The sequence below is a fragment of the Balaenoptera ricei genome, chromosome 19, assembly GCF_028023285.1.
Source record: "Balaenoptera ricei isolate mBalRic1 chromosome 19, mBalRic1.hap2, whole genome shotgun sequence".
NCBI classification, from domain to species: domain Eukaryota; kingdom Metazoa; phylum Chordata; class Mammalia; order Artiodactyla; family Balaenopteridae; genus Balaenoptera; species Balaenoptera ricei.
In genome coordinates, this window is record NC_082657.1 from 5,830,260 (window position 1) to 5,847,313 (window position 17,054).

General features: G+C 46.6%; 1 protein-coding gene across 1 annotated transcript; it reads left to right on the top strand.

Annotated features, from left to right (window-relative positions):
* Positions 1-1,024: 1,024 nt before the first annotated feature.
* Positions 1,025-13,286, top strand: SIGLEC5 (sialic acid binding Ig like lectin 5). Its single transcript, XM_059905998.1, has 9 exons — positions 1,025-1,101; positions 1,179-1,559; positions 1,783-2,061; positions 2,329-2,376; positions 3,140-3,397; positions 3,483-3,767; positions 3,992-4,091; positions 4,931-5,012; positions 12,765-13,286. The coding sequence occupies exons 1-9, from the start codon at positions 1,065-1,067 to the stop codon at positions 12,954-12,956; spliced, it is 1,662 nt and encodes a 553-aa protein (XP_059761981.1). The 5' UTR covers positions 1,025-1,064; the 3' UTR covers positions 12,957-13,286.
* Positions 13,287-17,054: the final 3,768 nt, after the last annotated feature.

The window sequence follows — 17,054 nt, forward strand, 5'->3', positions numbered from 1 at the left end:
TACTAATAATATTATTAATTATAAGTATGTTATATCTAAAATAGAGAGAATGGAAAGAAGAGACATTATTTCCACTGGCACAACTGATGGAAATTTCTTTTTATTTTTATAGTTTAAGAAACTAAAAAATAGATGTATTTCTATACAAACGTAAAAGAAAGTTTCTTTCAATCCCACAGCTTGTTACTGGAGTGTCTAAAATGTTTACCATCATTGTCAAATTTGGGAAACCTTTATGAAATGTCTTCTCTAGAGAGCAGTAAGTTTACAGGTTATTTCCACATGTGGCTTGAGCCCTTCTTGGGGATTTTTTAAAAAGGCAGTGCAGAGTGAGGGGTCCTGAATTATGCTTCTCTGTGTGGTCTAGCCTTTCGGGGTGCCCACTGAATGGGGCAAGGGTCTCCCTTTACCCACCCCTCCCCGCCCTGTTTTTCGTGGGCCTGTGCTCCACGGCTGATCCCACAAGACCCTTAGATCCATGAAGACCAACACCCCCGTTTGCCATGTTTTGAAAACCCTTCAGAGTAAAGGAGCTTTTAATGCTCAGCTTTCCTTCCTGGGTTCCACCTTATACTGTGTTTGGGTCTGGAAACTTCCTTCCTGCCCGAACGTGAATGGTTTTGAGAAAATTTTCAATATTCTTTTCCAGAATGTTCAGTGTTTCTCAGCCGCAGGGTGGGTCCCGCCGGATGAGCAGGGCTAGACCCCGTTTCTCTTTTCTGGTTGCACTGGCCCCCTCGGCGATCCCACTGTGGACGTGAACATCGTTTGGAAGGTGATCATTTCAGAGCCACATGCGGTGAAACGTCTCCGACACTGGGGGCCTCAGGATCTTCCCCTGCAGCGTAGGGCGGGGGGAGAGGGTGGGACAGCGTGACTTCTCGGTCCCCACCTCACCCCTACGGCCTGTGGCGTCCAAGTTCCCCTTCTGTGCTGGGCCAAGGCTGTCTCTCTGTCACCCACTGGCTTCCGGTTGGGGCTTCCTCGGTCGCTCCCCACATTCGCGGCGCCTCCTTCCCTGACGGAGGCACTTGGACCCGGGCTCTGTGCTGGCGGACGCGGACATGGTGCCCCTGCTGTTGCTGCCCCTGCTGTGGGGGGGTGAGTGGGCCGAGGGAGGAGGGGCGGCAAGGGTGGGGGCGGGGCTGCAGCTGCAGCGGAGCCTCTGTGTCCCCCAGGGTCCCTGCAGGACGACCAAGGGTACGAGCTCCGAGTGCAGGAATCAGTGACGGTGCAGGCGTGCCTGGGCGTCCACGTGCCCTTCTCCTTCTCCTACCCTCGGAGGTCGTGGCCCTTCTCTGGCCAACCCTTCATCTATTGGTTCCGGGAAGGGGACAACATACACCGCAGTAATCCTGTGGCCACAAACAACCCATGGAGACAAGTGAAGCCAGAGACCCAGGGCCGATTCCACCTCCTCTGGGACCCCAGGAAAAACAACTGGTCCCTGAACATCAGAGATGCCAGGATGAGCGACACAGGAGTTTACTTCTTCCGAGTGGAGGCAGACGATGTGAAATACAGTTACAGAGATAAGAAGCTGAATTTGCAGGTGACAGGTATGGCAGGGGCCCAGGAGAGGACCCTGGGACGTGGAGACTCCCGTATTAGAACAGGAACAGGACACAGGACCACTGCCTGCTCCAGGTCTCGGGGTTTAGGGGTTCAGAAGAGACACAGGACCTGGGGTGAGCTGTGGCTCTGAGGCACCGGTCCCTCTCAGGGTCACGCTCTGGGCCCCCACGCCCCTGGGGCCCAGGCACCCCCCTCTGTCCTCCTCAGCCCCAACAGAGAAACCTGACATCCGCTTTCTGGAGGCTCTGCAGTCCGGCCGCCCCACAAACCTGACCTGCCGCCTGTCTCTCGTCTGTGATGGGGGAAGAGCGTTCTCATTCTCCTGGGCGGGGGATGCCCTTGACGCCGTGGACCCAGAGACCCTCCACTCCTCGGTGCTGACCTTCACCCCGAGGCGCCAGGACCATGGCACCAACCTCACCTGTCGTGTGGAACTCCAAGGAGATCAAGTGACCATGGAGAGAAGCATCCGGCTCAATGTCTCCTGTGAGTTTGGAGGGGGGCTGGGTCCCTGAGGGCAGTCGGCTGTGTGTGTGTGTGTGTGTGTGTGTGTGTGTGTGTGTGTGTGTGTGTAGAGGGCAGGGACGGAACGAGGGCCAGCTCACTCTTTTATGCATCTGAGCGCTGGGAGCCGAGGTGGGGAGAGGCCGTGAAGGGCAGCCATCCGCGCTCCCTGGTCTCCTTCCTTGGGTGCTGGGTCAGTTTCCATCCCACCCCTCACCTCCGAAGCAAGGCCATATCTTTCCATCCTAGATGCTCCGTGGAACCTCAGCGTCAACCTGTGCTTCAGAAATGTCACAGGTAGGAAAGGACCGCTCTTCTCCAGGGCTGGGTCCAGCTCCTGGGACCACCTCCAAGCAGAGAGGGTGGGATTAGGGCTTGAATGCCATCACGTATGGGAAGAGCAAGGATAAAAATCACCACCCTCCCTCCCCCACCTCCCAGGCACTAGTCCACACACAGGTTCAATTCACATATACACATGCACACACATACATATATACATGCACACACATACATATATACATGCACATACACACATCCAATCCACATCTCTACACATACACACAGACACATACAGAAATGCACATACACACATGCACGTGCAATACACACACACACACACACATGCACCTACACACACATGGACATGCACACACAGGCCACACACACATACACACCACACACATACGCACTCACGCGCTCTGGTCAAAGCCCATGTCGCTTCACCACGGTTCTGCTCTGTGGCTTTCCTCCACAGAAGCCTCCTGAGGCCCATTTCCTGGTGCCTTCACTGCCTCAGCTTCCCAAGGCTTGAGGCTCTCTGTGCTCTTTCCACCAAGCAGCCCGGGCACGTCCCACTGAGACACTGAGCCTCCCCTGAAGATACGAGGCCCGGACACGTTGGGTCAAGCTCCTTCGGGTGTGAGGGTCCAGCCTGGGAAGCCACACCGAAGCAAGCTAGCGGGCCAGGGGAGGAGAAGGAGAGGCCAACTAGATGCTGGGAGGGCGGGAGGGATGGGACCTCGGCGTCCGCGAGCTCTCGCTGCACTTTCCCCCAAAGCCCTCAAGGCTCTGCAGAACAGGGCCTCGGCCCTTCTCATCTCGGAGAGCCCGGCGCTGCGGCTGCTGTGTGTGGCTGACAGCAACCCCCCCGCACGGCTGGGCTGGTTCCGGGCGTCCCGAGCCCTGAACGCCACCCGCATCTCCAGCACCAAGATCCTGGAGCTGCCAGGCTTAGGCGCTGCAGAAGGAGAATTCACCTGCCGAGCTCAGAACCCTCTGGGCTCTCAAAATACCTCTGTGAGCCTCTCCGTGGTCTGTGAGTGCGGGGACCCCTGGGGGCAGGACACTTGGGCCCAGGTGAGGGGAGAGGCACCGCTGACCCTTCTCCTCCCTCTGTACAGACCCCCCGCAGCTGCTGGGACCCTCCTGCTCCCCGGAGGATGAGGGTCTGCATTGCAGCTGCTCCTCCCGAGCCCAGCCGGCCCCCTCCCTGCGCTGGTGGCTGGGGGAGGGGCTGCTGGAGGGGAATTTCAGCAACGCCTCCTTCAAGGTCACCTCCAGCTCGGCTGGGCCCTGGGCCAACAGCTCCCTGAGCCTCAGCGAGGGGCTCAGCTCTGGCCTCAGACTCAGCTGCGAGGCCCTGAACGTCCACGGGGCCCAGAGCGCCACTGTCCTGCTGCTGCCAGGTCAGGGGGCCTGTTGGGGGCAGAGGTTTAGGGGGAAAGGAGTTAAGGTCCTAGAAGACGATGCCTGGTGGGAGCGGGGCTGGGGCCTGGACGGAAGGCGGTTGCTCGGGCAGGCTTCTCCATCTCAGACCTGAAGGGCTTCTCCAGCAAGTTCCGCAAGGAGGTGGGAAGGCAAGAGACTGACTCCCGGGAGTGAGCCCATCTCACAGCCCTCTCCTCTGCAGGGAAACCGGCATCCCTGACCGGAGTGCTTGGTGGGGCCCTTGCAGGTGCTGGTGCCATGGTCCTGCTGTCACTGTGCTTGTGCCTTATCTTCTTTTGCATGTAAGCCTGTGTTCTTGGGGAGGCATACAGGGAGGTGTGTGGTAGGCAGTCCAGAGAAAGGTCACTTAATCCCAGAAAGGCAGAGCTGAGTAGACTAGATCCAGAGGGGGTCTTTTTTTTTTGCAGGGGGTGGGGAATGGGTAACAGCCTTCGTGAGATAGAATTCCCATACATTTAAGGTGTACGATTCACTGGCTTTTAGTCTATTCAGAGTTGTGTGTCCATCACCGTGATTTTGATAGAACTTTTTCATTAGCCCATGAAATGAAACCAAAAGGAAACCCACACCCCTTGTCATCCCATCCGATCCGTCCCCTGCCCTAGACAACCACTAATCTGTTTTCAGTCCCTCTATTCTGGACATTTCATATACGTGGAATCATAAAATACGTGGTCCCTTGTGACTGACTTCTTTCGCTTAGCGTGATGTTTTCAAGGTTCGTGCATGTTGTGGCATGTGTCAGTACTTCGTTCCTTTTTATTTCCAAATAATGTTCCCTTGTATGAATGGAGCACATTTCTACTCATCCGTTCATCCACTGATGGACATTTGGGTTGTTTCCACTTTTTGGCTATCATTTGCCAATAATAATAACATTCATGTGCAAGTTTTCATGTGTAAGTGGGGTGTTTAGTGATGGAAATTCAGTCTTGGCCAAGGTCCTGGTCATCCAAGAGGTTGAAGCACTCACTTGCACGTCAGGAAGGCCTCCGAGTCCGGTTCCAGGGTCTGGATGCCTCAGTTGTCTTACCAGGGAGTGGGGACAGCCTGCTTACCTTTGCCCGAGCCATCCTGGCTGCAGTTTCTTCTCTTCTCTTACATTGTTTTCTTCTCTTAGAGTGAAAGCCCGCAGAAAGCAGGCAGCCAGGAGACCAGAGGGCGTGGATGGTGAAGACCCCGTCATGGGTACCATCGCCTGGGTGAGTGATGTGGGCGTCTTCTCCTGCAGTGGGAGCCCTGGGCATGTCCACTCGGTGGCCAGACTGAGCTCCTCAGTATTTCCTGCTCCTCCCTGGCTTTCACTATCAATGTGTATCTCTTCACAGTGACACCTACCTCTACTGGGGTGTCATCTGTCTGTGTGCCGAGAATTATCTTTATTCTCTCAGTAGGTGCAGCAGTGAGTGAAATGTAATGACCTATTTGGTTGATTTTATATTCTTCCAATTTGCTAAGCTCTCCTGTTAGTTCTAATAATTTGTATATAGACTTTTTTTTTTTTTTTGGCCACATCGTGTGGCATGACATGCAGGATCTTAGTTCCCTGATCAGGGATCGAACCCGTGCCCCCTGCAGTGGGAGGGCAGTCTTAACCACTGGACTGCCAGGGAAGTCCCAACATAGAAGTATTTTTAATGGATTTTTGCAATCTAAAAAATATTACAGGTTGGTCTTGGGTGCCACTCAGAATCTTTGAGGATTTCAAATTCAATGATCATATTATCTGCAAAATAATAACAGCTTATTTCTTCCCTTTGATCCTAACTAAGCATTTCCTTCTTTTTTCTTGTCTTAATATCCTGGCTAAGATTCCAAACCCGAATAGAAGTGGTGATCATGGGTATCCTATATTACTCCTGGCTTTGAAGGAAAGGCACCCACTATTCCATTTAAGTTTAACCAATCCATTTAAGTTGGTTTTTGCTGTAGGTTTTTGTTTTGTTTTTTAGTGTAGATAACCTAAACTTCATCAGGGTAAGGAAGTTCTTTTCTATCACTAAATAACTTTAAGTTTTTATCATACATCTCAGTTGAACTTTTCAGATACATCTAGTAATATGATTTTCCCCCAATCTGTTACCAATGGTGAATGAAACAGTTAAAGATTTTTGTAACATGAAACTACTCTAACATTCCTGAGAAAAGACCAAATTGTTCAGTGTGTGTGTGGGTTTTTTTGTTTGTTTTTTTTGTTTTTTTTACACCCTAGTAGATTCAGTTTGCTAATCTTTTGTTGAGCACTTTTGCACATATATGCAAGAGTAAAATGGACCTCTTGTATTCCTTTCTCTCCGTGTTGTTTGCTTGTTTGAGTATCAAGATAATAGTGAGGAACTGGAGAATATTCCCATTTTTTCTATTATCTGAGAGTGTATAAAACTGAAATGACCCGTTTCTTGAATGATTAATGTGTCGCTCGTATTACCACCTGCGCCTCCTCTTGTCTTTATGTGCAGTTTTCCTAATTCAGTCATTTTATGTGTCCGTTAGTGAGCTTTTCTTTCCCTAAAAATTTGTTCATTTAATCTAAGTTTTATAATTTTTTGACAAAAGGTTATGGGTAGTAGTCTCTTAATTGCATACTGTTTAATTAGGATTACTTCCCCTTTTACATTCCTGACATCAGTTTTTTGTGACTTTTTTTTTTTTTTGGCCGCTTGGTGCGGCCTGGGGGATCTTAGTTCCCCAACCAGGGATCAAATCTGCAGCCCCTACTTTGGGAGCACAGAGTCTTAACCACTGGACTGCCAGGGAAGTCCCTCTTTTTTTTTTCCTAGACAATTCTTGGTAATCGTTTGCCTATTTTTTATTATTAGTTTTAAAAAAACAGCTTTGAGGATTGTTGATTTCTCACTGTATCTTTGTTTTCCATTTTATTTATTTTTATTCTTATTTCCTTAGCAGCTCCCTTTGACTTGCTTTGGTTTATTCCAATGTTCTTTCACTATGTTTTTAAGCTGGATACTTAGCTTATTAATATGTAGCACACTTCTTTCATTATAAAAGTATTTTTGGATAAATTTCTCTCAGAATATGACTTTAATTTCATTCCACACATTTTGAAATGTGTTATTTTAAGATCATTCAGTTCTAAATAGTGCTAAAACCCTATTGTGATTTCTTTCTGGAATCTTAAATTATTGGGGATTTAAAAAAAATTCCAAATGTATGGGGATTTTAAAACATCTTTCCATCCTTAAATTCTAACTAAATTGAGTTTTTTCTCAGAGTGCATGGTTTTTATGATACCTATTTTTTAAATTTGTTGAGACTTGATCTGTGGCCTGGTATGTGATGAATGTTTGTAAATATTTCCTATATGCTTCAGAAAAAAATATATTTCCTATTTCATAAGTTCCAGGTAAGATGAGTAGGCCAGTGTGTTAACTGTATTGTTCAAATCCAAATCCATATCTTTCCTAATAGGTCTTCCTGACCTATCAATATTTGAAATCTTACATTATGATAGTTTACTTGTCAATTTTTCCCTGGAGTTCTATCAAATATGTTTCTTATAATTGATGTATTTTTAAATTAAAACTGTATATTTTAGAAGTATTGTATCTTAGTGAATTGAACATTTTATCACACTTAATCACATGTAGTGATCGTCTTTGTGCCTACTGATACTTTTTGTTTTAAAGTCTATTTGGTTAGATCTTAAAACAGATACACCAATTTGTCATTGGTCAGTTTGAAAGGATTTCTCCATCCTTTCCTCTCCCCGCCCCCCTCCAACATTTTATTTATGCTTTGGCAGTGATTCTTTTAAATAGTATATAACCAGGTTTTAAAAAATCCAATTTGACATCCTCTGTTGAGTTCACTCTATTTGTATTTATTGTGGTTATTGATACATGTGGATTTCTTTGTACTATTTTACCTCTTTCTTCTGTTTGGTTCCATTTTTTTTCAATATTTCATTTTCTCCTGTCTTATTTAAAAATTTAATATCTCTGTCTTACACCTAACAAAAAGAACTCGAGTGCTTTTGTATCTATTGGTTTCCCCTCTGTCCACCTTCTACTGTAATGTTGGTTCTTTTTCTAGATCTCCAGTTTTCATTCTGGGTAATTATGAACACACTTAACATTTTTCCATTCTCTGGTCTTTTAAAAAATATATATACAGGTACACATTTTCCTGAGGTATTTGAGCACCTTTGTATCCTATATTTCTTGCGTGTGGTTTCTTAGTTTTTTGTTTTTTTTTTTTTGTTTCTTAGTTTTGTTATTTTTATTTGAATTCTTCCTCCCAACGTGTTCTCATTTGGGTTTTCCTGTATTAAGACTTGTGTCTGAAAATATTTTTATGCCCCTACAGTTGAATTTCATTTGGCAGGATATTAATTCCAGGATCAAGGTGATTTCGCTTCAATGCTTTGAACACTTTATTCACTGTTTCTTGTACCCAGTATCGCTGTTAGAAATCTTAGGTCTCGCACATTGGTAGGTAATCCACTCATTCTCCCTGGAAAGGTTTATACGTTTCTCCTTGGTTTTGATATTCTTAAGAATACTCTATTTGGATGTGGGCTTTTCCTTGTCTGTTTTCTTGTGTTTTGGGGGTCCTTTGAACTGAAGTGGTTCATTTTTTAATTCTGGCAATTTTATCTCCACTATTTTTGTCCAACTATTTCTTCTTCTTTTAATTTCCTTTTTACCTCATTTGGGGACTGTTGGGATTTCCCTGGCGGTCCAGTGGTTAAGACTCCATGTTTCCAATGCAGGGGCGGAGGGTTGGATCCCTGGTTGGGGAACTAAGATCCCACATGCCATGTGGCGTGGCCAAAAAAAAAAAAAAAAGCATATCATTTGGGGACTATTATAATCTGAGTTGAGATTTTCTATTTCTGTCCTCTATCTATTGTAACTTTTCTTTTCTTTTTTTAAAAAAATATTTATTTTGGCCGTGCCAGGTTCTAGTTGCAGCACGCATGCGGGATCTAGTTCCCCGAAGAGGGATTGAACCCTGGCCCCCTTAATTGGGAGCACGGAGTCTTACCTACTGGACCACCAGGGAAGTCCCAACTATTCTTTTCATATGTTGTGTTCTTCATCCTTCCCTACTTCCTTCTAGGGGAGACGTCAAAGGCCCTTCCAGCTCACTGACGTGCCTTCAATTGTATTCATTCTATTCTTCATTCCGCCATTGGGTTCTTCCTATTCTATTTTTCAGACATAATATTTCCACTTTTTACAGAACTGCATACACATTTCCTTCTCACATAATTTACGTGATTACATGACTTCTTGTTTTACATTTTATGTACATAATTTCTGATGTATATAATTTCCTTTTTTTCCTCACAGTTTTGAGATATATTTGACATACAGCACTGTATAAGTTTAAGGTGTACAGAATAATGATTTGACTCACATACATCATGAAATGATTAGCACAGTACGTTTAGCAGACATCCATCATCTCATATAGATACAAAATTAAAGAAATAGAAAAAATTTTTCCTTGTGATGAGAACTCAGGATTTACTCACTTAATAACTTTCATATATAACATAGAGCAGTGTCAATTATAATCATCCTGTTGTACATTACATTTCTAGTACTTATTTATCTTATAACTGGAAGTTTGTACCTTTTGACCACTGTCATCCAATTCCCCCTCCCCCAGTCTCCCACCTCTGATCACCACAAATCTGATCTCTTTTTCTATGAGTTTGCTTGTTTGTTCATTTTTGAAGTATAATTGACCGACAACACTATGTTAGTTCCTGTTACACAACATAGTGATTCAGTATTTCTGTATGTCTAGTTACAATATGTCACCGTACAAAGATATTGCAGAGTTATTGACTGATGTACCGAATTTCTTATTCTCACTTTCATGATGGTAATATCATCACTCACTTCTCTTAGTGCATTTAGCGTGCTTAGTTTAAACCCTTGATCAAAGTGTTCTAATGCTTGTGCTTTGGAGGTACAGGAAGTTCCCAGGTTCCGTTGGTTTGTTTTCCTTCCGGGACATTTACATTCCACAGGTGTCCAGTCCTGTGAGCTGGGAGGGCATATTCCCCTGGAGATGTTAGTTACTCTGTCTGGAGTATTGATTGGGTGAAGGTGAAGGGCAGATGATAGTCTGTGTCAGCTCAAAGGAGCAACGGGGACCAGCCCCAGGGTGGAGCTCCCCCAGGCACCAAAACCACTGCCCATCATTCCCACTTCCTGTCCCCGCAAGAAAGCAGCTTAAGTCACCCCTTTGCCTTCTGACCCTCAGAGAGAAGGCGCTTTGGGCAGGGACTCTTCAGGGATTTTGATCCACTAGACTCTGGAGTTTGGAAAGGAGAAAATGATGACAAAAATCCCAAAGGCCAGTGAGGCTCCACCTCTGCTTTCCTTCTCTTCACTCCAGGGAAACTACGGTGCTTATCCAGCACTTACCTCTGGGCACCTGCATATCACTGCCTTGTCCACGGTCTCTGAATTCTGCAGGCAATGATTGTCCCAAGGCAAGAGTAGAAGAGAGAAAGGAGCAGAATTCAAGCACATTTGAGGGGAAACATCCTCTCATCAACAAGGCAGATTCCCCAGCCCTGGGCTGCAGCACATCACCTCCCCGACCCCATTTGTTCACATTAGCCTTTACTTCCCCCAAGGGACTTCGGTGTGATCAACTGATTAATCAAGCAATCGACTAATTGATTTATAAAACTTTGTCATCCTGGAGTTCCATCTGTAGTTCTTCTATTGTTGGATCTTCGTGAATAGAGCCAGTGGCATGTGTGAATTCACTATCTTGACAGGAACCGTGACAGAGAGCTTTGTTTTCCCCATTATTTTACTCTCAACCTTTCTGTAACTTTCATACTGTAGGCAGAATAGTAAAGCGATGAGCTTCATAGGCCCTGGAGTTCAACTTCCTGTGTTCAAGTCCTCGATCCAACCACTTCCAAGCTGTGTGACCTTGGACAAGTTAGTTAACCTCTCTGTTTCTTTATTTTCTCTTCTGGAAACGAGACCGTGGATATGGTGGTACCTGTTTCATTGGGTTGTTACGAGAAATGCTTAGAAATGTGCCTAGGTCATGGGGAAATTGCTTACAACTGTTACCTAATGTTACTATTCCCCACTCTAATAAGGAACTGCATGAAGGCAGGTATTTGGGGCTGTTTCAGTTCCTCTTATGTCCTCACTTGCAAGAACGGCACCTAACTCATAGCCAGCACTCGGCAAAGAGGTATTGAATGAAAGAATGCACATATCACTTTCTCCTGTTTATTAATCTGAGCTGCATGTTGCCTTATGATGATCAATTTAATCCCTTCTTAATATATGGTAAGGCTATTATTAATGGACGCACATCCTTATTTCTCCCTCTTTGGCTGCAGTAGCGTCAATACACCTAGCTGCTTTGCCATTTCATTTTACCTTGCTCATGTCTGATATGGGCAGCTCTGTCTGGATATTCTATTTTTTTCCTGAGGTCATAAAACCATTTGTTCCTAACCTGGAACTCGTTTTTTTTTTCTTTCTGAGCTACTTTTGAAGGCTAATGTTGCTTTCAACACACTCTTCTATAGCATGATGATGTAGGGGTGTGGGCAGACTTGAGAGAGAAAAGGGAATGGCTTACCAGTGTCTGGGTACCATCTTTGCTGGGAGACTTGGGTCCTGCTTTATTTTCGTTTTTGTTTTATGGAGCCCAGGCCCAGGATCCAGAATTGCCATCTCTTTTAAAAAATTATTTATTTATTTATTTTTGGCTGTGTTGGGTCTTCGTTGCTGCGTGCGGGCTTTCTCTAGTTGCGGAGAGTGGGGGCTACTCTTCGTTGTGGTGTGTGGGCTTCTCGTTGCGGTGGCTTCTCTTGTTGCGGAGCACGGGCTCTAGGCATGCATGCTTCAGTAGTTGTGGCACGCAGGCTCAGTAGTTACGGCACACGGGCTCAGTAGTTGTGTTTCGCAGGCTCTAGAGCGCAGACTCAGTAGTTGTGGCGCACGGACTTAGTTGCTCCGTGGCACGTGGGATCTTCCTGGACCAGGGCTTGAACCTGTGTCCCCTGCATCGGCAGGCGGATTCTTAACCACTGCACCACCAGGGAAGCCAGAATTGCCATGTCTTTTCTGGTTTCTGCATAAGCTATCTCACAACACACCGCGAAGTTAGAAATTTCCTTTGTTTACTTGTCTCTAATCCAGTGCTCCTAGCAGACTGTAAGCTGCCTGAGGTCAGGGTCCATGTCTGTTTTCTCACACAGTCCATCTGGCCCCTCGCCCAGGACTTGGCATGGGAGACACTGTCAATAACACAGCAGACCTGGGTTTGAGTCCTGGCTCTGCCATTTACCATATGAGTGACCTTGGGCAAGTTACTTTACCTCTCCCCACCTCAGTTTCCCTACCTGTAAAATGGGGATAATGAGAGTATCAATCATACTGGGGCTTTTTGTGAAGGTGAAATACGATTCGTAAGCCCTTGATATGGCCTAATCTGTCTTAGTATTACAAAATTGTAAATGAATGAGTGAATATTTGAGTTCATAGGAAACACGTGTGGAATAAGAAGATGAATGGGGCTTCCCTGGTGGCGCAGTGGTTGAGAATCTGCCTGCCAATGCAGGGGACACGGGTTTGAGCCCTGGTCTGGGAAGATCCCACATGCCGCGGAGCAACTAGGCCCGTGAGCCACAACTACTGAGCCTGCGCGTCTGGAGCCTGTGCTCCGCAACAAGAGAGGCCGCGATAGTGAGAGGCCCGCGCACCACAATGAAGAGTGGCCCCCTCTTGCCGCAACTAGAGAAAGCCCTCGCACAGAAACGAAGACCCAACACAGCCAAAAATAAATAAATAAATTAATTAATTAAAAAAAAAAAGGAAGATGAATGAATAAATGAATAAATGAATGAATAAATGTCCCATCAAGCTGACTTTCCCTTGGAGGGAAAAGTGCCTGCCTTACTCCTTCTCTGACTCCCTTTTCTCCCCTTTACTCAGGGTTCCAGGCAAAAGCCCTGGCCAGACGGCCCCCCAGACCGGACGTCGTCCCCTGCAGAGGAAGCCCTGCCTTCAGGGGGGCAACAGGAGCTCCATTACGCCTCCCTCAGCTTTCACGGGATGAAGTCTTGGGAGCCTTTGGACCAGGAGGCCACCAGCACCACCGAGTACTCAGAGATCAAAACGAGCTAATGAGGACTCGCCCAGAGCTTGGTCCTGGCTGGAGGAATCACAGCCTCTGTGGGGAAGAGGAGAAGTCAGGGACTAGTTGATGAAGCCTTTGTGGCAGTGTTAGCATTAACTACTGTGTGAGTGTCCCCAGGTAGAGCAGAAAGAAGACAGGTGATAGGATTAGAGAGACTTGGGCTCAATCAAATGCAGGTTCCAGCACTTCCTAAGGCATCGTTAGCAAGCAATTCACTTCATCTCTCTGTGTCTCAGTGTTCCGTTCTGTAAATCAGAGATCATGTGTCTTAACCTCAAAGTCGTGTGAGAATTAAAGAAAGAACACATAAAAATCAACCAACAGAGGTCCCGTCATGTGACGTGCGCTTAGTGTCTGCTGGTTTCTCTTCCTTGAACAGAAAGGTCCTCCTGGCAAGTTCTCCTGAGGCTGGGGGTGACGAGTGTTGACCTGAAAAAAATCGACGGCCAAACATTTCTCCAGCAAACATGGGTTTATTCCGCATTACCTGAGCATGGCAACTTGGGGTCTGCAATCATTGTGAGCCATGCGCAAGTGCTGACACAGCAAGGGAAGGAGACTGCTTTTACAGAGGGGCAAAGGAAGTTGGGGGCTAGAGTAAACAAAGAGTCCCTGGCTTTTCATTGGCTGAGTCCTTGCCAGGAAAGAAGAGCAGTCTTTCTTCTTCCTGTTGGGCTCTACTATCATCACAGGGGGTGAGAGCTCCTCCTCTGGTCTCCTGACTCTATTAAATTGAGGCTTCATTTTATTTATTTTTTACAACAGGCATAGAGGAAAGGGTGGCAACTTGTTGATGTCATTCTCCTTCCCAGAACTCTTTGAAGCCTCCCCAGGGAGAGATCAGCCCCTCAGCCTGACATTCGGTTCATAATCTTTATCTCCCTGCCTCACTCTTACCTGTCAATTCTTGCAGCACATTTCCTTCACTTCCTGACCTCCAGTCCCTTCCCTATCTCATTTATGGACCCTAAAGGGATCTTCCCAACAGCCAGAGGGCTGACCCTTATTCTCCTGCACAAACCTGTCTGTGGCTTCCTCGTCTTAGTACATTGCAAGCATCTGTCCCAGCATTTAAAGTCCTTCATGGGGACTTCCCTGGTGGCACAGTGGTTAAGAATCCGCCCACCAATGCAGGGGACACAGGTTCGATCCCTGGTCTGGGAAGATCCCACATGCCGCAGAGCAACTAAGCCCATGTGCCACAACTACTGAGCCCGCGCTCTAGAGCCCACGGGCCGCGACTACTGAGCCTGCGTGCCACAACTACTGAAGCCCGTGCGCCTAGAGCCCATGCTCTGCAACAAGAGAAGCCACCGCAATGAGAAGCCCGCGCACCACAACAAAGAGTAGCCCCCGCTCGTCGCAACTAGAGAAAAGCCCACGTGCAGCAACGAAGACCCAACGCAGCCAAAAATAAATAAAATAAAATAAATAAATTTGTATATAATAAAGACCAATTACCTTCCAAAGAAGAGCAGTTTGACTGACTTATCAAGTAGCACCATGGAGAGCAGAAGAAAGCAAATACTATCTTGAAATATAATTTTATAACCTATACTCTGTAAAGATAATTCAAAAATGAGGAAGCAATACAATTTAGAACAAATAAATGGGGGGTTCTTTACCTGTAGAATAACAATAGAAGATAGTTTAAAAATTCCTGACAATAGGGATTTCCCCAGAGGTCCAGTGGTTAAGACTCGGCCTTCCAATGCAGGGGGCGTGGGTTCGATCCCTGGTCAGGGAACTAAGATCCCACATGCTGTGGGGTGCGACCACAAACTTAAAAAGATTTCCTGACAATAGCAACAGCTAAGTCCAAAGCTGGGGGCAGGGAGAGGTAAGTGGACTTTACATTTCCTAATATCTGCAGATTATCCAGGAGGAGATAGAGGTTTTCATTTACTTTAATAGGTTAATTATGCATGCAGGAATTTTATGGTAATGACGACAAGAATAGAATCAGAATGTATGACTTACAAACTAGAAGTCTTTAAAAGTATCCTATAAAAAGCTTAGTAAATCAAAAGAAGACAAGAATGGAGAGATAAAATAATGTGAAATTGGTGGCACATATAGAAAATAAAATGTAACGTGGGGTACCTACATTGACTATATTGGATAAATGCTTCAGTTAAAAACAGAGAGTCGGCTTGGATTCTTATTCCAAGTATATGCTCTTTATAATATATGCATCTAAATTATAAGGATAGAGAAGGTCAAATGTAAAAGCAGACAAAATTAGATACCATGACAACATTAAAAAAGAAAGCCTTCTGAAGCCCCTCCGACTTAGGTGCCCTGCTGGCCTAAGGCTCAGGACCTTGTGCCTGTGGATTGGGGTCCTTGACAGAGTTGGGGTTTTCCTGAACTCAGTCCCCAGCTATGATCCAGAACCATGGACAGCGTCAACCCTTCAGCTAGGACCTCCCCGGGGTCTGGCAGGGTGGTTGGAGTGCCCCCTGGGGGCAGATCCCTGACCTGTCTCAATTGCAGAGGAAAGAGGGCTGGGGGAACGGGAGTGGTGACGTTCTGTCCCTCAGGACAGAGGTGCTCATCAGGGGACAGCCAACTCCTCCTCAGTCTCCCCTGAAAGCCTCCTCATCCTAGGGAAGAGGGGACTTAGCTTCAGAGACACAATGCATTTCTCACAGTTCCTTGCCCCTCGGGGCTGACTCTACCCTCACCCCCTGCAGAAAATCTTCCCTGTGTCAGATTCCTCCCCTTTCTCCCCTCACTTTCCAGTAGGGTGATAGTTTGCGCTTGTTTTTAATCCCTTTCTCATACTGTCATGGAACTCTGGATGACAGAGAACATAGTTTATGATCATTTTCTATGCCTGGCGCTCTGCCACGTCCTGATTCAGCTCAAATAAAGGAATGAAGTATCAGAAGTCTGGTTTAGCTGATGGGTCACAGAAATAAATTCTAAGTTTTCCTTATTCTCCATGAATGGTAAATATTCAGATTGGGGAAAAGATCTTGTGGCCTCAGTGGACCACAGCATGGAGAGAGTTATCATGAAGTACAGAGGAAGCCAGGCAAGGTCAGGAAAAAGTAGTACTGGGGTAAGGAGAGGAAGCTTCGATAGATACCATAAAGAGGGGAGACTCTCTGAGGCTGGAGGAATTGTACAGAAGTTAGCACTCATTCTGAAGGTGCGAGTGCAGGGCTCATGGGAAACCTGAGAACGGACCGAGAGCCACATACAAATCCAGTGGCTTTCTGAACTGAAATTGACACCAGAAACCTGCAAACATCACACCCAATTCTGGGTTTGGACCCAGCACCCCAGTTCTCAGTTTCAGCCTCTGACCAGAAGGAGCCCCTTGCAGATGAGTTTGAGGTCAGCCATCCCTTCTTGAAGCTTCTTGTGTGATCAGGCCTGGGCTAAGAGCCAGGATTGAGAAGATTCCGTTTCAGGTAGGTCCTGTGCCCCCCACACTCCCCTGCTCTGAGAGAATTCGAGGAGAGCAGCGAGAGACCACAGTCCATCCATTTTCTGAAGGGGATGGAGATGGACACTTGCGGGAGGCAACATGAGTGGCGAGTGGGATGGAAGGAACCACCTTGACAGGTTATCATCAGACCTGGGATAAGAAGAGCTCAGCCTTCACTTCCCTGGTCATCACTGGGGAGAAGGGGAGCTCCTGAAAGAGGGAGGAGTGGAGGCAGCCCAATCCAGAAAGAGTCTCTGGATGACTGCTGCTTCTGAAGCTGCCCTTTATCTCCAGATAGAAGGAACTGATCTGGTGGTGTCAGGCATCCCAGACTTGCCCCATCCAAGCCCAAGCTGCTGCCACTTCCCTGGCTGCGAGTGTATAGGGGTAAGTGGTCTGCAACACGTGACTCTATGCAGGGTCCTTGGTCTCCACTTCGGGGTACAATTTGGAGAAGCACAAAGGGTAGGAGCTGCAGGTATAAAGATTGGGGACACTGTGTAGGACAAAGTGCTTCTTCATGCTCTGACGTTCTCTCATCCTGAAATTTCTAGGTTTACTCTAAAAGAGTCTACATCTTCTGATTTATGGAAGGGGCCAACATAGACCACGATCCTCCTATGCCCACAAACAGACCAGGTCAAAA